Genomic DNA, 23,375 nt, shown 5'->3' on the forward strand with positions numbered 1-23,375 from the left:
GCACTGGGAAGGAGAATATCTCTACCATTTCCCTCTGGAACTAGGCAGGAAGACACGGAAAAGGGGCATGCAACGATCTCTAAGAAGGGGAATATGCTTTATGCCTCATTCTCTGAAAACAGGGCTGTGTGGTTCATCTTTAAATATGTGACTCTAGAAAAATATATGGCTTAAAAGACATCATCACACCGAAAGTAGATACAGTAAATTTATTTTTTATAAATATAATACATATTGACATTATTTACAATACTTGTTTTATTTATAAAGGATCTATATATGGACAATAAGATACAAAGTATTATCATTTTAGGTCAAAAGTGTTTCTAGAAATTCATGTCATTAAAAAATATATATATAGTATTTCAAGACTGGTTCTTAACATGCTATGACCAACTAATATAAAAGAGAGTTGCCCTTTTTCATCTCTCCCCACAACTAGGGGACTTACTATTGAGGCTTTTTGGAAATTTCCTACACATTTTTTCTTAAAATTAATCCTACTGGAAATTATTTTTGCTTAAAAAGGAAAGTCATAGGTAAGATTTTCCTTTAGAGAATAGTAAATGTGGCATAGGCTCCAGAATATTTGTACATGGAAGGCACTTAAAAAAATAAAAATCAGGGATCCCTGGGTGGCGCAGCGGTTTAGCGCCTGCCTTTGGCCCAGGGCGCAATCCTGGAGACCCGGGATCGAGTCCCACGTCGGGCTCCCGGTGCATGGAGCCTGCTTCTCCCTCTGCCTATGTCTCTGCCTCTCTCTCTGTGTGTGTGTAACTATCATAAATAAATAAAAAATAAAAAAAATAAAAATCAGAAGGAATCCATTTGGAGTAATTTAATTTGCCAAATAGTGAGTGTCCATAGCATGCAAGGTACTCTGCCAGATGCTGAGGAGGAGGCTCAGATTCTCAAGGACAGAATGTGATAGGCACCAGAAGAAAGTGTGTTTTCTAGCTAACGATGATGGAGACACAGAGAAAGGAGGGACTAGATTTGGTCTACAGGAATAAGAGAGGAGGAATAGGGGAGAGAAAGACTAGGACCAACTGTCACAGAAGTCTTGGATACACAGGCAGAAATGAGTTGGAAAGAAGGTGAGAACAAAGAAGAAAACCATGTGAACAGAGAAAAGTTGGGGTGGGCTTAGTTGGAGTGTGTGACACCTGAGGAAAAGTATTCCATACCAAGCCACTGGGAAGGCAGCGGAGGCTGCAAAGAGCAGGGATGAAACTAGGTTAGAATGTATAAGATAGCTCTGAGCGGCAGTGTTTAAAATAAGACTGTGAAAAAAATAAAAAATAAGACTGCAAAGAAGGCACTGAAATTGGAAGAAAAGTTATTCTAATTATTGGGAAGAGGTAACAAGGACTTGAGCCAGGGGCTGGGCAGTAACAGGAATGAAGATGGAACACATACAAGAGCAATAGCAGAGGATCTTGTTGAGACTTGGAGGCAGATTCTGGAGCCTAGACTGCTGTTTTTCCAACACAGAAGAAAATAAACAGATCTGAATGAACAGAAAGTGGTCATGTAAAGTTTAAAATGCTTAAGGAGGACTCATGTAGATATCCAACAGGTAGTTCCAAATATGGCCTTGCAGGAAAAGAGTAGGTCTAAGATCTGAGTTACAATGTGGGCATGTGAGGGGCTGTGTTTGAGTTGTAGATGACACGAATCCTTTCGACACCTTCTATGCATTTCAACAATGATTTTCTCTTAAAAGACACAGGCTAGGTATTTTGTGAGACACAGATACAAGTATTTGCCTTTAAGGCATGTACAGTATAACAAAGGAAAAAGGATTTACCTCTCTGGAAATCCTAGTGACTACATTTGACTACAGTGGATCTCAAACTTCAAAAATGAGAGTACAAATGGATGCATACTCCAAGACCGATCAACATATGCTGTGATAACATTTACATTTTAACTAAATTACTAAATACAGGCTTTCTCTATTTCTGGAGAAACAGAGCCAGCATCTGGCTAACAAAACAACACTTTAAAGTTATCTTCTTCACTTACTTGTTTCATTACTGCTTTATATTAAAGTTGCTCTGATCTCATTTTAAGGAATGTTACTACATACTCAAAAGCATCAAGCTTTTGGTTGGAGAATTAAGGATCTTGGGCAAACTATAATAAGATCATACTGGGTACATTAGAGAACAGGGAAAGAGGTTGGAGAGAGGTTTGGATATGTGGGATGATGCCTAAGATAACCTTTCTCATTTTTCTAGGACTCTGCTTGATCCTCTACATTTACTATGAGGAACCTAGATGGGGTGGGGGGGCACAAAGAATGCCAGGCATTCCCTAGTTTAACTTGGCATCTCTTATCAAGGTTATTTTTAGTGCCTTTTGCTTAGCTTTACAACTGCTCTTTCTCCTCCTTATGAATACAAGGAGAAACCTGAAGTGTGATGGAAACAGATGCATCAGCATAATAATACAATAAATACAATATTCTTGGCATCCGGGTACTATGTTAAGTGTCTGACTCTTGATTTTGGCTCAAGTCATGATCTCAGGATCATGAGACTGAGCCCCATGTTGGGCTCTGCACTCAGTAGGGAATCTGCTTAAGATTCTTCCTCTCCCTGCTCATCCCCCTTCCTCTCCCAATGTACCCAATAATACCATTTCCCCCCTCTAAAATGTTACCTCTCAAGAGACTTACTTTTTAAACTAACTTTACAATAAAAGTATATTATTAGGTTCTCAGTTGACATTAACTGAGAGGTTAAATAAATAATTGATCAGCTTTAGTAAGTTATGAAGGATTGGTAAGGGGGAAAAGGGAATATAACACTATTCCACATTTAAAACATTTTTGGGGGGGGGGTGGATGGTAATCTGATAGTTTCCTCAAACAACTGTATGTGTATTTTCAAAACCCTCTCATGGAGTGAAGCCAGTAGCCAGTACAGTCATACAGGTGTTTCACATATAACTATATTAATAGAAGTTTGTGCAATGTTGTTTCTATTTAGATTTATAAATGGCTCTTGATTTAGCCAGCTGTTAGAAGACAAAATAGCCTAGCTGATATTTTTTTAGATTCTGAGGTTTAAGCCAAACCTTACATTCAGAAGACTGAGAGCTCAAGAGGAAGGGGGGACAAAACTCCAAATAACTTGTCATTGACAAAATGCTAGACCCAAAGAAACAGAAGGAAACACTTTATAAGGTATAATCTTGGTCTCCAGAAAGGATACACTAAAAACTACAAGAATTTTAACATGGAAGCCTTATTTATGCTTCTCTTGATTAAAATTAGTGAGCTGCAAAGACGTATTAGTTTGCCTATTATGGACAGAAAGAATGGGGAGAGAGCATGTGAGGACTGCATGTGAGGGTGCAACAGGGTTTAAAATGATCCCACAGCAAGAAAGAGCCAGAAAAAAACTATAGCAGACAACTCTCGATTTAGTAGAGGCTCTGGTGCTGCAACAGACAACATTCAAAAGGCTTCAGAAAGGCACTCAGTAATTCTTTTGGCAATGGTAAGTATCACAGTGAATTAGGAAATACTTTATATAAAAGTAGAAAGGAAAATCCTTGTGCCCTTTTGTGAAATATTCTATGGATGACCTTGCCTTTTAATATAATTTATATTTAGTTTAAGCTCAGTCAATATATGTATATTATGAGCATCAAGAATGACTTTAATCATACTGTGAATTTCATTTTTCTTCTACTCATCAATAATTTTGTGTACAAAGCAGTTCACATGTTAAATAGTAAGTGCACCAGAATTATGAATATAAATTTTTCCTAATGAGGTGCATTTGGCAACTGGTTAAGGAAATAAAGGATTTGTTTTATTTATCAGGGAGCACATAACACAAAGTAGTATTAAATAACCTTTAAAAAATGGATACAGTTTCAGTTAACACTGGCTTAGAATCTGTGCTTTTTTGGTATGGTAATTCCAGTTTATTTTTTAAAGCACAGTATTATAGGAAAGGAACATTCTTTCTAGATACAAACACCACACTGACTTGGGCTCAGAGAACTTAGAGTAGCAAAGGGTATTGTGTAATATAATGCTTGTTATATTTTGTTTTAAAAATACATTTATGTTTGTGTTGAACTGGCAGCTTTAAAAAAAGGATTAGACTTTAATATAAAGACTGTACAGTTGTGTTCCTCTGCAAATGAAAACATTCTCTTTCCTACTCATAGCTCAATGAAAATTTTCACATTCTATCCCTTGCTGTGATGCCTTGATGATATAACATTATCTCATGCCAAAAGAGGTACAACAGAAATACTCTAGACAATTTACTGGAATTTCATTTCACAGTTACTGAGGTAGGAGTTGGCCGTGTGTTTTTCCATTAAAAGATAAAAAAATTCATCTAAGTTTATTGATTCAAAAACATATATTTTTTGCATCAGCAGTTTTATAGTAATTTCTAAACCAAATACTGCATGGAAAGTTGCTCCTTGATGTGTTTTTTATTTACAAAGACTTACCTCAACTAGGAATGTTACAATGTAACATGATAAAGCACATTGAGAAAACACATTGAGAAATCTGTGTCACAAAGTTAATACAGTATCCAATATTAAGTTTTCTGGTTTCTAAAGAAAAGGTACATTAGAGTTCAGTGTGAGTCTCAGAAATAATTCTGACCATTAAGTAAACATCAAAATTTTAATAAATAACATACATGAAAAAACAAACATTAAAAAATTATCTTATACCTAACAAAATAATTACTAATATTTGATGAAGATTTTGGCTGGATTTATCTTGGCAGTGTTTATTTATATAAAATTTCTGTCCTGCATTTACTTCATCCTGATGAAATTCCACCCATTTGGAATCACAGAAGGGATAAAACCAACATCACTACAATATTGTGCCTTCCTGAAATGCTTCTATCCACCTATTAGTAAGAGAAATTTGTTAGATTTGTAAAATGCAATCATCCAATAGATGTTAAAACAATACAAATCATAGTTATGCCTGTGGATTCAATCACCCTAGCAGTATATTTAAGATGTTTCCTACACCAAATTAGAATTCTGCATATATGGAATTGTCCTTTATTTGGTAATATGGTGCAAAATTTGGCCCCAAAAGTACATCTTGTATGTCCATGAGGAGTGAAGAAGGGGCCATTTCATGTAAAAGCTCTATGAAATCCTGATGATCCCATATAATTGGTTTGGGAAATGAATACATTTGCAAAGACTTTTATTTCCACCTCCTTTCTGCTTTTAGGAACACCACCTTGTGTCTGTTTCCTTCTGTCTTAACTCCCTGGGCATCCATAGTCCAGGACTGTTCTAACATTCTCAATGAAAGAGAATCTACATCTGATCTACCTCAGTTGATCAAAATTTTGCATACAATATAAAGTATCTAAAAAAAAAAAAGTGTTCCGAGTTTCGTAGAAGTCTTTCCAAAATTCATTAGTCTCAAAGTTTTATCTGACAATACCCACAGCTGCAATTATTCAGAAGACACTTGGAGGTAGTCTTTTTGTACCTACCTAGTACTGTAATGGCTTCTGAACTTATTATGAATATTTGAAATCACTCAATTAGTAAAAGTAGCCTGTAACAGGTTTAGCTCAAGTTTCAAAGACAGAATTTTCAAAAATTTAAATGCAAATGGCACAAGGTATAATAAAATCTTTTAAAAAGCTAAAACTTTTCCATTAAAATTAAGACATCTTAATATTCTATAATGTGCAAAAATACTTCCATATTAGTGACTCCAAAGAGAAACTTATAATTTAGCCTGTATTAATTTTAAATTCTAGGTAAGCAGATTCCCTTCACTCAACTACATTCAATTGTCTTGAAGGTTTTTCTACCTTGTCAACTTAATGATATAAACAAAAGATGTATTTTCAAAAGAAATTTTATCAGTTTGATGATGAATATTGGATAAAAATCACGAGAAATGTAGTTCCTAACAGAATATTAGAACAATTAGTCTTTTATCCAAGTAGTTTTTGCAGAAAGAATAGTTAAGTAACATATTTTAAATATTCTTCAGTTTAGTTGAAAAAGAATTATTTGGAGTAACAGATACACACTAGATGTCCTAACATAGACTGGAAAAAAAAAAAGTCTTACAGAGTATCTGTCACATTGTACCTGATTAATATTCAACACATATATAATTCTGGAACATTAGTTCTAATTGCCTTAAGAAAAGACGAGCCTTGTTTACTTAAGGCATTCTGCATGCATGTTTTAAGCCTATTGAGAAAACATGAGCACTAAGCTCTTAGCGGAAACAAAACCGTATAACTTGTGAGGCCAAAAAAAAAAATCAAATGAAAGATCTGGTGAAAGGTAACTACACTGTGTTGTTTACAAAGAACCTGGATTTCACAGAGATATGCTTCTCTATGTTAAACAACCTCATGACATCAAAATAAATATTCTTGTTGGAATTTTGAAGAGACTGTTTAGAAGTCTTTACCATCTAAAATGATATCCATTTCCTTCTACTCAGTTATTGGGAACAGCATGGGAGCCTCTTAATGTGTTTGACCCTTTTCCCAAAGAAGTAAGTTAGCAAGCAGCTGTTTAAACTCCCGCTGTTCCATGGCACAATTGAATCACTGGATTGCCAAAGTCCTGGAATGTTTTAAGAGATGATCCTTACCCTTACTGAAGGAGAGGTCAAATGCCTCAGCTTCCTTTCCTTTCAGCAGAGCAGCTTCATGCTGGTTCCTCAGAGGTCATGTATAGACAAAATATTTTGGACAGAACTACCTATTTTCTTTTCCCCTCTACCTCCTGAAAATATTCCAGATCTCTTGCCTGTCCTTAAAACAATTCTAAAGACTTTGAAAAATATGTTAAATCTAACAAATTTGGATCTCTGATTTAAATTCTTAGTTGTCCCCATGCATGAAAGTAGGTTATTTTAAAATCAATCATGTAACAACTTGAAACTCATGTATAAAAGAAAAATGTCTATATTACTTACTTCTGAGCTGAGTGAGCATCATCTGCTTTGAACACATAAAATAACATGTTTTTGTGTAGTAATTGAAACACTCTAGACTCTGAATTCTCGTCTTTGACTTGAGTGACAGTGAATCCTAGTAAAGGCTGACTCTCCAAAGCTGCCACGTCCTAATTTAAAGACACAAAAGGAAGATGAGACTTTAAATTGATACAAAATTCTGATTTGCAAACTCTTGAACTATATAGCTATAATTTAATTTCATATACACACACATATATAAAACAATGATAATTCTAGCAACTTACTTACTTTTCATTTATTCAACAATATTAAGCTGTCCCCTCCCCACCTACCTCATGAGCCAAACATGGTGCTAGTTTTCAATGTGTTCATATGCACTGAATTTCACATATTTCCCTACAACCATGTGAGGTAGGTAATTCTATTACTTTCATTTTATGGATGCAGAAAACAAACTCAGGAAGGTAGGTGATTGGGCAGCCCAGGTGGCTCAGTGGTTTAGCGCCGCCTTTGGCCCAGGGCGTGATCGAGTCCCGGGATCGAGTTCCACGTCGGGCTCCCTGCATGGAGCCTGCTTCTCCCTCTGCCTGTGTCTCTGCCTCTCTCTTTCTCTGTGTCTCTCATGAATAAATAAAATATTTTAAAAAAAGAAAAAGAAAAAGAAAAAGAAAGGTAGATGATTTACCCTATCCCACTAAGGAAAAGCTTGGATGCTAGGGCATTGGTTTTTATAGGATGTTGTTGGAACACAGGATGATCAGATAGTAGAAAAGGGCAATATTAGAGCAAATAGCCAGGAATTGTTTATAAACCAAAGTCTATCTTATCTAAGCTGAAGCCTGATCAGTACAATCCCGGGATAGTCAAGGGAGTGTCAACCAAGAGAGCTTGGCAGAAGGGATTAGAACCTTTGCCTTTAGTGAGGGTGTCAGTAGTCACAAGACAGCAAAAAAAGTTAGATTTTAATACTATGGAAAATTCCTAACATTTTTGAATAAGAGCACAAGGACATTGTTGACAGTAAAAAAAAAAAAAAAAAAAATCACAGCAACAACATCTCCCCCTCCAAAAGCAAAGCAAAACAAAAAATATGCACAAAACAAATAGATTAAACAGATACTGTAATAATTTCCAATTGGCATTATAAAACCAGACCCCACAATTATTCATCTTTAGATTTCAGATCTTACCTCACTTGCAGCATATGTATATAGCACTTTATTTTTTATGACAAACCACAAGTGTTTCCAAGGTTTTTTGTTGCCTTTTGATCTGTACAAGTAGCCACTCATGGAAGAATCTTCTGTGTTTGCTGATACCTACATAAGCAAACCCCTTATATAGTTTAATGGTTTTTAGACAAACAAAAAATTAAACAAAATTGCTTTTGATCATTGGTACTGAAAGCAATTACCATAATAATATAATGTGTCAGAAAGAAGCTGTTTATTTTCAAAGTCGGCTACGATACAAATATACCACCATTACTAGAGGCATGAAACACCCTTCTGTTTAAATGCAATTCCAGCACTGGGACACCTGGGTGGCTCAGTCCCTTAAGCATCCATCTCTTGATTTTGGCTCAGCTCAGGACCTCAGGGTTATGAGATCAAGCCGCATGTTGGGCTCTGCACTGGGCATGGAGCCTGCTTAAGATTCTCTTCCTTCCCCACCGTTTTGCTTAAAACAAAAACAAAAAACAAAAAAAACAAAAAACAATTCCAGCATTCTGCCTGGTTTCATTGTGCTTGCATGTATTTCTTTGTGGCGTCACCTGTGTTTTCTGGGTTGCCAGAAAAAAAATAATTCTAAAGATCAGAAATGTTTTTTGAAAGTTGCATTTTTCGGACCATATATGCTGTTTACTGTTCTTTGTATTTTGCAATGTTAGGGAAAATTACTCAAACCTTTAACTCTGTTCAATAATTTTTTAGACTTATAAAAACTATTAACAGAGAGGTAAATGGAAAATTATATTATTCATGGTGATTTAAAGGATTAGTTTCTGATCCCCAAATTTTGGTCTGAGAGAAGCTTGTTTTTGCTTCATAAAAAAGGATGAAAATGTTTTATTCTCTAGGCCAAAAGACAGTAAGCTCTCAATAATTATAATCTGGCAGTTGAAACTTTTCTCTTTTTTTCAGAGTAACAGAAATAAAAAGCCAAGTTTAGGAATTGTGTTATTAGTAGAATGGTGAACAGACTTTTTAAAAAGATTTATTTTAGAGATAGAGTGTGCAAGTGAGTGAATACACTTGGTGGGGGTATGAGGGGAGAGGCAGAGGGAGAAAGAGAATCCTCAAGCAGACTCTCAGCTGAGCAAGAAGGCCCATGCGGGGCTTGATCCCAGGACCCTGAGATCATGACCTGAGCCAAAACCAGAGTCAGCCACTCAACGAAATGAGCCAACCAGGCTCCCCTAGAATCGTGAACAGACTTTTAGGATGGTTCCACATGATCCTTGCCTCTGATAATCATACTACAGTACAGTCTCCTCCCCCTTGAGTGTGAGGAGGACCTGTGACTTGCTCCTAACCAACAGAATATCGGGAAGATGATGGCATGTCACTCCCATGATTATGTTATATTCTATAAAACTCCATATTGCTAGTAGATGGGCTCTAGAGACTCTCCCATGCTGGCTTTGAAGAAGTAAGTAGTTGTCTTGGGAAGCTTATGTGGCATGGAAATTAATTCTGCCAACAACCTGAGTGAGCTTGGAAGTAGACCCTTCCTAGCCTTGCAATGAGAACTCAGCGTTGGCCAACACCTTGATTCTGGCCCTGCAGAGATCCCAGCTAAGGTATGCTTGGACTCCTGAGATAATAAATGTATGTTATTCTAAGCTACTACTTTTGTGGTAATTTGTTATGCAGCAACAGAAAACATACAGGTGGATTCCATGAATTTTAAAGGACTACATTTAATTATGTATTGTATTAATTTCTTATAAATTTTATGAGAAGGAGGATATTGTCTAGTGGAAAATTTAAATCTTATGTTAAGTTAGAAATATCTGTTGAGTGCAAATAAATTTGTACAAAGAAGTAATACCCTGGTAGAATACAACCGAATAGTCTTTTTTAAATTAGAGTGTTGATATTCAAATGAGATTATGCTTAAAATGTAGTTACATTGGGATACTACTATGTACTTATGTTAGGTGTTACTATAATTGATCAAAACATTTTGTATGCCCCTCTTTTGGAATATTCTTAAATTAGTTTATTAACTATAAAAGAATATCAGTCACAATACTGAATAGTCATGCATAGTCCTCCACTATCTTTTTTTTTTTTTTTTTTTAAGATTTTGCTCACTTATTTATAGAGAGTGCGAGCAGGGGGAGGACCACAGAGAGAGGGAAAGAGAATCTTAGCGTGGAGCCCAACATGGGGCTTGATCCCACCACCCTGAGATCATGACCTGGGCTGAAATCAAGAGTTGGATGTTTAACCAATTGAACCATCCTGGTGCCCCTTATCCTCTATATTCTTTTTTACAAATAAAATTGTTCTTAACCACCTTAATCACATGAATCACAAAACTTTCCTTTGAATGATTTGGTTATTTAAAATACAAATCAGGGGATCCCTGGGTGGCGCAGCGGTTTGGCGCCTGCCTTTGGCCCAGGGCGCGATCCTGGAGACCCGGGATAGAATCCCACATCGGGCTCCCGGTGCATGGAGCCTGCTTCTCCCTCTGCCTGTGTCTCTGCCTTTCTCTCTCTCTCTCTGTGACTATCATAAGTAAATAAAAATTAAAAAAAAAAATTAAAAAAAAAAAAATAAAATAAAATAAAATACAAATCAAATCTAACTCAAGTGACATAGCCTGCCATTATTGAGGGTGCTGTGGCTCTGAATGTCATTCTACAAATAAGGAGTTTCTAAAAATGTATTGAACATTATTGGAATAAAAATAAAAATTCCCAATTCCTCAAAAAGTTCAACATAAACTTCCATATTATTAAGACAAATGATAACATATATCCACATGGCAATATGTCCACACAATGTTTATAGCACCATTATTCATAATAACTCAAAGGTAGAAACAACTCAGATGTCCATCAACAGATGAATGGATAAACTGTGGTATTTACATATGATGGAGTATTATTCAGATATAAAAAGAAACAAAGTACTGATATATGCTATAACTTAGGTAAACCTCTAATATATTATGCTAAGTGAAAACAGCCAGACACAATAGGTCATGTAGTATATTATTCCTTTTATACAAGATATCCAGAAGAGTTATATACATCAAGGTAGAAAGCAGATTAGGGGTTACCAGAGGATGGAGGGCAAGGACAAGGGGGGAATGATTATTTAATGGGTACAGGGTGTTTTTATGGGGTAATAAAAAAGTTTTAAAACCAGAGCAATGTGGCATTTGCAGAGTATGGTGATTACACTAAATATCCATGAATTGTATATATTTTTTTAAAGAAAACTCTACACCCAATGCAGGGCTTGAACTCAGGACCCTGAGATCATGAGTCGTATGATCCACCCACCCACTGAGCTGGCCAGGCACCCCTGAATTGTATACTTTAAATGGCTTATTTAAAGTTATGTGAATTTCACCATAGTTACAAATAAAGATAAAAAACATAGCTTCCCAAGTAGGAAACTTTCATAGCACCTAACTGGATAAATTAATTTTCCTTGTCTGATTGCAAAGGTGCAAAGTGGTGGTTCTCAAAATTTAGTATACAGATCTGAATCACAGAGAATGCCTGTTAAAGTTTCTGATTCTGCAGACCTTGGTTGCGGCCTAAAAATTTCCATTTCTAGTAAGTTCCCAGGTGCTGCTGTTGTGCTGCTCTGGAGGATTCTGAGAACCAGTAGAGAAAAGAAATAGCTACAGTCAGGAAGCAGAGTTTTGACAGGGAAGGCCTGTTTGTGTGGTTGAGTGGAAAGATACAAAATGCGATTGGAGTTAGGCTGAGTCTAGTCTAGATTAGAAACAGTTTTGTAACCGGCACTGTGGAGTCTAGACTGACAAGAAGAGCAAATGTAAGAATTATATTTATAAACTGTGACATTAGAATGGAGAGGCAAAAAATTATAGAAAACTGAAAACTACTTCAGTTGGTTAAGAACCTTAAGTTCTGAAAGTCAATTTAGAGTCAGGAACTGAGTGATGGAAGATACAGTTCAGAGTACTACACTGGCTTAACCAGTTTAAGAAACTTGGCAATTAGAACTCTAAGTCTTCTTCTCACTATTTCATGAGACTGGCTATGAATCATTTCCTAGTGTTTTAACTGCCATGATGGAATACACTGAACTTTACATAAAGAACACAATCTTGGGGCAGCCCCAGTGGCTCAGCAGTTTAGTGCGGCCTTCAGCCCAGGGCATGATCCTGGAAACCCAGGATCAAGTCCCACATCGGGCTCCCTGCATGGAGCCTGCTTTTCCCTCTGCCTGTGTCTCTGCCTCTCTTTGTCTCTCATGAATAAATAAAATCTTAAAAAAAAAAAAAAAAAAAAAAGAACACGATCTTGGTCAAATTTTTAGAGTTGTTTGCTTCCACTTTCCACGGTAGAACACCTCCAGAGAAAAAAATTTAAAACTCTCCTCTGCTGGCCACAAAACTGGTCATGGGAGGAAACAATTAATAAACTAATAAAAAATGGAGGTGGTTAGATAAGCAGTACTGACATTAGCTGACTGAACACTTGAGTTTGAGAAGGTGGGATAGGATACTGGTGATGCCTATGGATTACACCACTGACAGGTCCAACTCTGCAGCCTATCCTAACCTTTAAAATTTTTCTTTTAAGTTGAAAGACAATTTATTATCAGTGCAGCTGTATATAGCCAATGCTTACAATGCTTACAAATAACAAACTGCGCAGATCAGTAGATGCTAATAAAGTGCCCAAAATATTCTGTAGACTTCTCTCTGGCATGAGGTCTCCTCAAGGTAATATTAAAAATTCACATGTGTCTAAATTATCTTTACTTGTTATCATTGCTATAAAATCTCAAACCTTTCAACTGCCATTTTCTGAATGACTCAGATCATATGGTGGACCAAGCAAGAGAGTGAGGCATCAACCACATCCATCACCAGTATTAAAATGCTTATCTTAATAGTAGTGGGAAATGACATCTTCCTTTATGGAAGAAAAACAGTATATTATATGCATGTGAATAATTCAACCTATATCAGGTTGCAAGTTTAATGGAAACACTTACTTCTTTGAGAGCAGCTGGGATTTTTTTCTGTTTCCTCCCTGATGGAATACTGTGTAAAACTGATGACAAAGTACTTGAAGGAGATTTGTGATTTCCAGGAGATCCAATCTTAGGTGAATGCTGGTGATCTAAAACAAATCAGGTGCATTTATGTAGCCAGTGGTAAGCATTTTGTAATTCAATTTAATTCAGATCAATAAATACTGTTACATAAGGCATCTATGGAAGGATACTTAAGAAACTGATGATCCTGAGACCCCCGGGGAAAAAAGATGGATGGCCAGAAGTTGAGTGGGAGGAAGATTTTCCACGGTCTCTGATTTTATGCTCTTTCAGTTGTAAACTACGAGAAAGGATTACCCTCTTGTGCCTTCAGAATAATGACACATGTTACTATACTACCAACTTTAAATAAATTATATAAACTTCTCTCCTGATTTAAAAAAAGAAAACAGAATCACTTACTACTTAGATATACGACCAAATAAGAATATTATAATGAATAAAGTGCTAGAAAAGGGGCTATAAGACAAGATAAGGAAGCCATTAATTTTGAGGCAGAGGTTCAGGGAAAGGTGGGGAGGGAGTAAGATATTTGAGTTGGCCATTAAGGTATAATAGGAGTTTGGCAAGCTAAAAAGAGTACGAAGAAGACTCCATGAAGAGAGGTCAGAATAAGCAAAAGCAGAGAGGTATGAAATTAGATCATCTATTTGGAGAATAATAAGGCTGAGGGGAAAAAAAGGCTAGTTCTAAGGAATGTGGACTGTTGTTAAAACCGTGGGAAATCAAAGGTCTTTTAGGCTGGGAAGTGACATGAACAGATTGAATTTAGAAAAAAAAATCTGGCAGTAGGAAGGAGGAAGGATGTGCAGCGGAAAACCTATTGGGAAGCTATTAACAGTGGTCCAGATGAAAGAAAGGGCTGAGATGAAGAAATCAAGAGAAAGACAGGTCTTCAAAGATAAATTAATCAAGATTTACTGACTAAAATGTGTGTGGGTGATTAGGGAAGAAGATTTTAAAAACTGAAAACTGAATGTTGAATGTTTGCAGCCTATATTATACACCCAGAGAACAAAGGGAGGAACAAAAAGGCCAGTGAAGGATTAGACAAATGTGTCTTTTTGGAAAATGTAAACACATGGTTACTAACTATTATGCTATAAATATATGGATTCTGAAGTGGCATGCCATCTAGCTTTATTCATTGAGACATTCTCATTTGCTGATGGAAAGCTATCCTTCATGGAAATGAATGACAACTTTTTTGAAATTTAGATCCTATAGGTTTTAGGAATTTAACTAAAATTCTCTTTCTAAAATACAGACCCGAGCAATCCTGCTAGCTGCATTCATCTTAACTGTGGGGATGCATATCTGCAATAATGAGTAGGAAGATATGGTTTATCATTTTTGTATTCAGTGAAAAGCTCAACATTTATATATACCATAAAATCTCACCAAATCAGTCCAAGTGATTAGAAATAGGCTAACAAAGGGCCACCCAGTATATTTCCACAGAGAATTACTTTACAGATAGGTAAAAATGAGTTGTTAAGAGCATGCAGTTATGAAACTGGAAATTTCAAAATTACTTGAAAGCTAAAGTTCCCTTGTAACTGTTTTAAAAGCATTTCATCCTGTAATTACATTTCTACAATTGGTACTCTAGGAGTTAAGAAAACAACTAAATTATGAAAGCAAAATTCTGAATATTTTGAGATGAGCATCACCAATCATATTGCTAATATACCTAAGATGATTCTTTCAGAAGGTTGTTTGAAAGCACCTGGAAATAAAGGAATTTGTTAAACTTTACTTATGTATTACCTAGTTTCTGTAGTTCTTGGAAACAATGTTCACATACTCTTGCTGGTTGATTTTTCAGGTAATCTAAACCATACTTATTTGATGAACAAGCTTGGCATACAATCTGAAAACACATTGGAATTATTTCATTTAGAATAACCTCAGTATCAAACCATCTAATATGCTACAATAGATAATGCTGTCTACCTAGAGTGCTTTCAAAACCTTTTCTTAGTCAGTGACTTGAAATAACACCTCTGTGGAGTTCAGGCCTGCAGTGAATTCACACACAACACCACACTGCAAGATAAAGAGGCCACAAACTATGACTGAGTGAGTGCTAACTCCATAAAATAAAATGCTAATAGCATTAACATGTGGGAAATGTTTAGAACCATGTGTGGTGTGCATAAAGTCCTCTGTTAGCTGTATTTATCATCATCATCCTTACTGTAAGCATGTCTGGTGCGCTTCTACCAATTGGCCCTCTACTAAATGCTCTTTAAACAGACTCCGTTTAATCTCTGCAGTAACTCTCATTGTTACTCTACTCATTTGACTAACGAGGTCATGAAGGCTTAGATACATCACTGGTGATAACTTTAACACTGAAAATTCCTCTGTTAAATACTTAGTATCTAGATAAATGTAGTTTCAATAATTAACAGTAAATGTGGGAGTCTAGTTAATTTTGAACTTTTTTTTAAATGAAAATTCTCTATTATTGACATTCTATAATAACTTTGGTAGGTGAGGGCGAGTTCCCTAATAAGATTACCCTCTGCCTAAATATTTAGAGAAAATACTATCCATGATTCAGTATCTTTTTCTCCCCTGCCATGGTTTACAGGAGGAAATATGCTTCCTCACTATGTACAGCCTGGAGCTATTAAAAACCATAATGGAGATGGATGTCAACATCTCCAACCTTCCCGCAGGCCCGGCAGTGGTGTCGTCTCCACGTCAGAGTGAATTCACTGGTGCAGATCATACACATTGTGGCTCGGGTATCAGGGATCCAGATGGGAGCCTTTGATCCAAGAGGACTAACTTCCTCTTTATTTTCTGAGTCAGCCTGTGGAAGAACGAGTTTTCATTACCTCCATGCACATAGAATGCTACAGAACTGAGCCCCCCTTTTTTGGGGGGGCAATGGCGGCCCACAATGCTGATGGTGTCATTAAAGATGTGGGATGGATGGGCTACTGTAGTTGTCATTTTCCCAGGATATTAAGATTAGCTGTATCCTAATAATCCTTTGTTGCAAAATTAACTTAAAAAAATGCCTGTGGTAGTACCATGATGGCTGGTTAGTTTCTTCCTTAAATTATATTGTATTTCCCCAATTTTTTTACAATGAAGTTGTACAACCAGAAAAAATATGAATGTGCTATATGTTATCACAGACTTGCAGTTAGACATTTATAGGATATTTAGCTCTGAAATTATACCCACACATGTATCTTTCTGTGAAACACATGTTGCTTTTCTAAACCTCTGGGAAAAATTTCTTTAGCGTAAAAACGGATTGAAACGAACTGAAAAAGAATAAGAAGGAAAAGACAATACCTCATCAAGACTCCTACTAGGACAGAATGTGATTCTTTTTTTGGCATACTCTTCTATTGACCTGGAAATCGCTTCTAGCCATTCATCCCTTTCAGTGGCAGAACTGTTGGGGGCAAAAGAAGGTTCCATCAACCAGATGTCAGCTTTTATTCTTTGCCTTTTTCCTACTTCTTTTCTTCCTGCCATGGCAACAGATTCCACCACCCTCCCCAACAATGCTAGTCCCAGGCAGCAGGTCTGAGGTTTGTACGCACAAATAATCAGAGTGGGCATTAAAGAACACATGGCATTTTAGCAAATACAATGCTTTTTTTTCTTCCCAAAAGTACTGCTTTATACTTTTGAAGTCTCTTAAATTTGGAGTTTTTTTTGCTTGGTTTAAGAGCTAGTCATGTAATTAATAATTATGGCTATTTACATAACCAAGGAGTTTCCTGAGACATAATCCTAGAATTTAAAAATATTCCAAGGAATCAAGTTTGTTTGTTTGTTTGTTTGTTTTTTAAGGATTTTATTTATTTATTCATGAGAGACAGAGAGAGAGAGGCAGAGACATAGGCAGAGGGAGAAGCAGGCTCCTCAGAGGGAGCCCAATGTGGGACTCGATCCTGGAACCCTGGGATCACACCCTGAGCCAAAGACAGATGCTCAACCACTGAGCCACCCAGGCGTCCCAAATCTTGGTAAATTTTGAGTCTGGGTGACTGAATATGCAGGTTCATTGTATTATTCACTCTAATTTTAAGAATATTTGAACTTTAAATAATGTTTTTATAATTAAAAAACCACTTGCCTTCCCCACAAAAATTATAGTCAGAAATGTACCTTCCTACTGAATGACTTTAAGTGCCATTTAGAATATGCACTCATATGGATATTAAAAAGTTGAAATCCACTTTACCAATAAAAATTTTAAAACTAGTATATTTCTCAAATGTTCATTATATACCAAGAATAAAATAAAATAGAATAGGGCAGCCCCGGTGGCGCAGTGGTTTAGCGCTGCCTGTAGCCCAGGGCGTGATCCTGGAGACCCTGGATCGAGTCCCACATCAGGCTCTCTGTATGGTGCCTGCTCCTCCCTCTGCCTGTGTCTCTGCCTCCCTCTCTCTCTATGAATAAATAAATAAAATCTTTAAAAAAAATAGATAAAATAAAATAAAATAAAATAAAATAAAATAAAATAGCTCTTATTTCTCTAAGCCAAACAAAACCTACCTCAATTACCTCTATTACTCTACCATTTCTGTCCCAACTAGCTGCCATTTATTCAACAGTTACTACATGTCAGCCAACTGTGCTAAATGCTTCGCAAATGTCATCACATCTCATCCCTCAGAGCTACCTCATGGAATATATATTGGATCCTACACCCCCTTTCCCCAGTACTATCATTATCACCAACCAGCACCATTTACAGATAAGCAATCTGAGGATTTGAAAAGTTAGACAGTTTGCTTCAGACAACAGGCTACATGACTTGACTTGGCATTAGACCCACGTGTAGTTATAGACTGAACCCTTCACCACCGTGTCATTCATCTCTGTTCTCTGAACTACGCTATGAGAACATATGCTCAAGCTTCCAAGTAAACATTCATAAAATAATACTGTCCCTCTCTCTCACTCTCTCCCCTTCCTCTACTTTTTCAGTAGAAGAGGTAAAAGAAAGCAGAGAGGCAGATGGTTAATTTGAGAACTGCCGTCTGATTTTTCTGGAGCCCTGGGAGCATGTGGAATGTGATTTGACTGTGCAAATCATGTCACATATGCTGTTCTTTCATTTAATCATTCCTGGCTCTCTTGTGTGGGGATCTTCCAAAACAATGTTTACCAGCTCTTGATAACACATTTCTCACAGACCACACACATTTGCCTGCAGTTTCGAGTGGAGACATTCTAGGTTGTCTTTTGTAACATGGTTAGCAGAAGACTCAGCACCTTCCTCAGTTAAAATACAGTTAAACCAAGTATTTTTTTCTTTATGGAATGTGCACATTACCCACAAAGCAAAATTTGTATTAAATAAGCACCATTCTCCCATTGATTGGGATGAATTTCCAAAGGGAAAAACCTACGAAAGAAGGGGTTTTTGGTATGTTAGATCTTACCACACTATTTTCTCCTTGACTAACTGTGGAATGCTATTCTAAGGTCTAAAGGCCATATCACTGCATTTCATTTTTTTAAAATACTTTATTTATTCATAGAGACAGAGAGAGAGAGAGAGAGAGAGAGAGAGAGAGAGAGAGGCAGAGACACAAGCAGAGGGAGAAGCAGGCTCCATGCAGGGAGCCCGACATGGGACTCGATCCCGGGTCTCCAGGATCACACCCCAGGCTGCAGGCGGCACTAAACCGCTGTGCCACAGGGGCTGCCCTCACTTCATTTCAATTCATCGCCAGCAGAAGCCTACTGAGTGCCATGGTACTAAGCCATGAACTGCGCATACAAAACACATGACTTTGTAAAGGCTCACATCTAATGAGGTGAGACACAAAAACAAGTAATTACTGTATGATATAATAAAGATATTAGACCAGGAACAAAGAAGCAGTAAATTACCTTATTTAGGTAGTGGGGAAAGCTCGGCAAAGGTGAGGACTAGTGTCTCTATACACCTACATTTGGCCTCCTAGCTTTGGTTATATTCTCTAAGCTGATGACTCTCAAATATATGCCAAGTCTGGGCTCCCTTCTGCCCCCTTGATCCTTATAGGCACTGCCTCACTGATGGCTGTTTCTGTTTTTGTTTTTAAGTAGGCTTCACGCACAGTGTGGAGCCCAGTGGGGCTTGCAACACAGTGTGGAGCCCAGTGGGGCTTCATGCACAGTGTGGAGCCCAGTGGGGCTTACAACTCACAACCCTGAGATCAAGACCTGAGCTGAAATCAAGAGCTGGAAGCTCAACCAACTGAGCCCTCCAGGTACCCTGATGACTCCATGACTGATAGGCATGTTATATTCAATATGCATATCTCAAACTAAGTTCCTGATTCTTCTCCCAAAGCTGTTTCTCCCCCAGTGTTCCCTATCCCAGGGATAGTAATGGCATTACTACCTGGCACAGTGTACAAGCCCGAGACTAGCTCTTCTCCCCCTCTGTCTCTCAACCCCATGTCCAATTAATCATCTCCTTTACTTCCCCTTCTAAACCACTTTCTACTTAGCAGCCAACTTTTTTTTTCAATATCTTATTTATTTATTTATTTGAGAGAGAGGGAGGGAGAGGGGGAGAGAGAGCACGCATGAGTGGAGAGAGGGAGAAGCAGACTCCCCTCTGAGCAGGGAGCCCAATGCAGAGCTTGATCCCAGGACCCTGAAATCATCTCTTGAGCCAAAGGCAGAGAGTTAGCCAACTGAGCCACCCAGGCACCCCAGCAACCAATTTTTAGAAAGGTCAATATGATCACATTCCCTTGTGCAAACCTTTCAGTGGTTTCCTATGGATTTTTGGCTCAAGACCCAAATCCACAAGTTCTGCATCAGTTTCCCTTGTCCCTCCAGGCTTGAGAAGGGTCACTCCCCTTCTCATTCTCTGTTCATGCCATTCTGGTCTTTCAGTTCTTTGAATCCACAATGCCCTTTCCACCTCAGGGCCTTCATATACATTATTCCTAATGATCAGCAGCCTCTTCCTTTCCTTCTTGCCTTGCTATCCAACTCCTATTTATCCTTCATAACTCAACTGACACAGCAGGTCTTTCGGGAAGCTATCCCTGACTGCCCTTTCTCCACCAAAGTTAGTTCAAGGTTCCTTGTTTTGCAGCCTCAGGGCACCTGGTAGTTTTCCTTAATCACAATAATTGATTTTGTTGATATTTTGCTAAGCATTAAGTCTTCCCTAACAGACTGAAAGGTCAGAGAAGGAAGGGCCCTTTTAATTCTCCACTGTCTCATGATGCCTGGCCCAAGGTAGAGAATCCATATTACTTACTGACCAAAGGAACCAATTTCAGGCAGCTGCCTGTGCAAAAGGCAGGAGGATGTGAGGTAGGCTGGCATGCATGGAGAGTATGCAGATCCATGCTGGTGAAACATGCAATGTTGTTTAGAACATGTGGGGGCAGGGAGAATGGACAGAAATCAGGCTGGTGAGGTCCACAGGAACCAGATCACAGGAGGCCTTCTCATCTCCTTCCTACATGTTATACTGTACCCACTCACTGTGGCTGGAGTGGGTGGGTGGGGGCTCAGAAAAAGAGCATGGTATACTGGCAGCATTCAGTATGTGTCTACTCCCATCTTCCCAGGCCACCTTAGTCCTCCCTTTGAAATTTGCTTTCCCTTTTTCAAGAACTTTCCAGTTTTATAGCTTTTCCTGCATAACCCACATTTAATCCATCAATAATCCTATTAACTCTACCTGGTTCTGATCATTTCTTGCCATTCTAGTTCAAAAGTGCATCATCTAGCCTTCTACCTGGACTTCCAATTTCTACTCTAGTCTCTAGATGGTCTATCATCTATAAAAAAAAAAAAAAGCCAGTGTCCTCATTTAAAAATATACATTATACCACACAAATTCTTAGCTTATTAAGACCATCAGAGGGTTTCCCATCACACTTAAAATTCCAGTAATCTTACTAAGGTCTAAGAGGCCTATATGGACATCCACATATTTACCTGAATGGCAACCAAAGAAGGATTTATCATCATGTCCTGAATTTTTTTTAAAGATTTTATTTATTTGAGGTAGAGAGCACAACCAAGGGGGTGGGAGGCAGAGGGAGAGGAAGAAGCAGAATCCCCACTGAACAGAGGGAACCGGACTAATATGGGGCTCGATCCCAGGACCCTGGGATCATGACCTGAGTCACAGGCAGATGCTTAACTGACTGATTCACCCAGGCGCCCCTGAATTATTTAATTTTTAGTAAAATGGAATTTTGTTTTTGCCAAAGCATATTTTTAGTTAGGATATTTACGTGCAACTGAAAACTTGACTTTACTGTAGGTACTTTCTGGATATTTGAAAATCACTTTCTTGATTTTAAGAACCATCCTTAAGTATTTGTCAAGAGCCTGCTGCATAAAGGCTTGATGTTCCTTGCACTTTTATTCAAATTAAAAAAGTCTCAGTTCCAGATAATCAAGAGTTTACCATCTTTCTCCAAATATTAACCTGTAGGATGCATCAGGTACCTCCCAGGAACTGCTTGCTTTGGCTGGAGGTTGGGAAACATTTGACAAACCTTGAACAAACCCTATTTGTCTTCTCTTATCCCGAAATCTGGTGTCAGGCAGCAGTGGCCATTCCATTTCAGAAAAGTGACAATGACCCAAGGGGCTGCTCTTGTTCCCATCATGGGAAGTCAGACTGAGTCCTTGGTTTGAGTCCTTGACATCCATGGACATAGGCACTATTATAATGGTTGAAAGCATGACTTCCAGTGCCAGATACACCAGGTTAAAATTTCAGCTCCACTGCTTACTAGTTGAATAATCTTATAGTGTTACGAATCTGCATTTTTCTTATCTGGAAGGTCAAGACAACACCTACTCTACTAGTTATTGTGGAAATTAAAAGAGAAAATAAATGACAAGTTCAACATCATGCAAGATGCCAGGTAATACATGGCTCCAGTTAGGACACTAGCTGCTAGTGAGAATTCTAGTAGATTTTACTGGTATAGACATAGCTGGAAGCAGGCTGCCTGGGTTCAAATCCTGGCCCTGATACTTATAGCTGGGTGGCTTTTTTCACCAAAAAATGGGTATAAAATTAGTAACTTATAAGGTGTTTGTGAAGATTTAATGAAGGAAAATACAGAAAGTGCTTAGGAAGAGTGCCTGGCACAAAGTAAATGCTACGTCAAGTGTTTGCTACTATTTTTATTAGAGGTTAGGTCTGAGAGCTGGCCAGACTTGCTATCCATATCCAGATCCAGCAGTGGAGCATGCTATGGCTGCTGGTGTCTCTATCTACACCAGCCAAATCCTGCCAAACATCCCCTTCTGTCACATGGCCAGTAACTCAGTAATGTACACATATGAGACATACAGCTTCTGGTTTCCTTGGTACTTAATCTAAGTAATGGTAATATATTTTGGTTTACACATAAGTCACTGCAGGTTCCACTTTGAGGCAATGTGGTATCATAAATAACAACAGATTGAGAAGTAAAAAAATTTCTATTTGTATCCTGATTTTGTCAGCTATGTATCATTAAGAGAGCAATTCACTTTTTCTCTTAGTCTTCCTCATTTCTAAATGAGATGACATCTACCTCGTAGATTTGTCATGACCTTTCCAGGCTATGCAAGTTTCCTAGTGAATTATAAAGTACTAGGTGTCTTTAAGAACATTAGTTGCCATTGTAAAAGGTTTGAAGAATTCAAACAGACACACACACACACACACACACACACACACACACACACACAAAGATCAGCAAGGCACTTTTCAGCATCATTATTCTTTTCACAGGAACATTTTTATCTTCGTGCTTCAAACACATTACTGAATCAGCAATCAGACTTTTTACTTACACAGTAAACCAAGAGTAAACTGCATGGTTTTAAGACCGAAAAGGAAAAAAAATGTAAGTCTAGTAAATCTAAATGTAAAAAATGCTGTAATACTGGTAAATGTTCACATATACATATTTTTAAATTTTACCTGGCTGAGAGGATAAAGGAACGTTCTACACTTTCAATCTTTAGTTCATTCTGATATGCTTCTTGGGTAGGTTTTCTGACCTTAAAGAAAGCAAAACAATTTGAGCAAATTCATCCTATTGCAAATCTCATCTCTGAAGCATAGCTAAACCTGCCAATACCCTAGCTGCTATCATCCACCAACCCTC

General features: G+C 37.6%; 1 protein-coding gene across 2 annotated transcripts in view; it reads right to left on the reverse strand.

Annotated features, from left to right (window-relative positions):
* Positions 1-194: 194 nt before the first annotated feature.
* FGD6 (FYVE, RhoGEF and PH domain containing 6) overlaps positions 195-23,375 on the reverse strand; it is a 113,204-nt gene continuing 90,023 nt past the window's right edge. For both annotated transcript variants that reach the window (XM_026013002.2, XM_026013001.2), the window contains exons 14-21: positions 23,189-23,268; positions 16,567-16,669; positions 15,926-16,072; positions 15,019-15,121; positions 13,186-13,313; positions 8,161-8,289; positions 6,968-7,116; positions 195-4,901 (exon numbers count right to left, since the gene is read on the reverse strand). In XM_026013002.2, coding sequence (XP_025868787.1) covers positions 4,865-4,901; positions 6,968-7,116; positions 8,161-8,289; positions 13,186-13,313; positions 15,019-15,121; positions 15,926-16,072; positions 16,567-16,669; positions 23,189-23,268 — 876 coding nt within the window. In that variant the 3' untranslated portion in view covers positions 195-4,864. The remainder of the gene's footprint in view (positions 4,902-6,967; positions 7,117-8,160; positions 8,290-13,185; positions 13,314-15,018; positions 15,122-15,925; positions 16,073-16,566; positions 16,670-23,188; positions 23,269-23,375) is intronic.

Source organism: Vulpes vulpes, chromosome 10 (assembly GCF_048418805.1).
Source record: "Vulpes vulpes isolate BD-2025 chromosome 10, VulVul3, whole genome shotgun sequence".
Lineage (NCBI taxonomy): Eukaryota > Metazoa > Chordata > Mammalia > Carnivora > Canidae > Vulpes > Vulpes vulpes.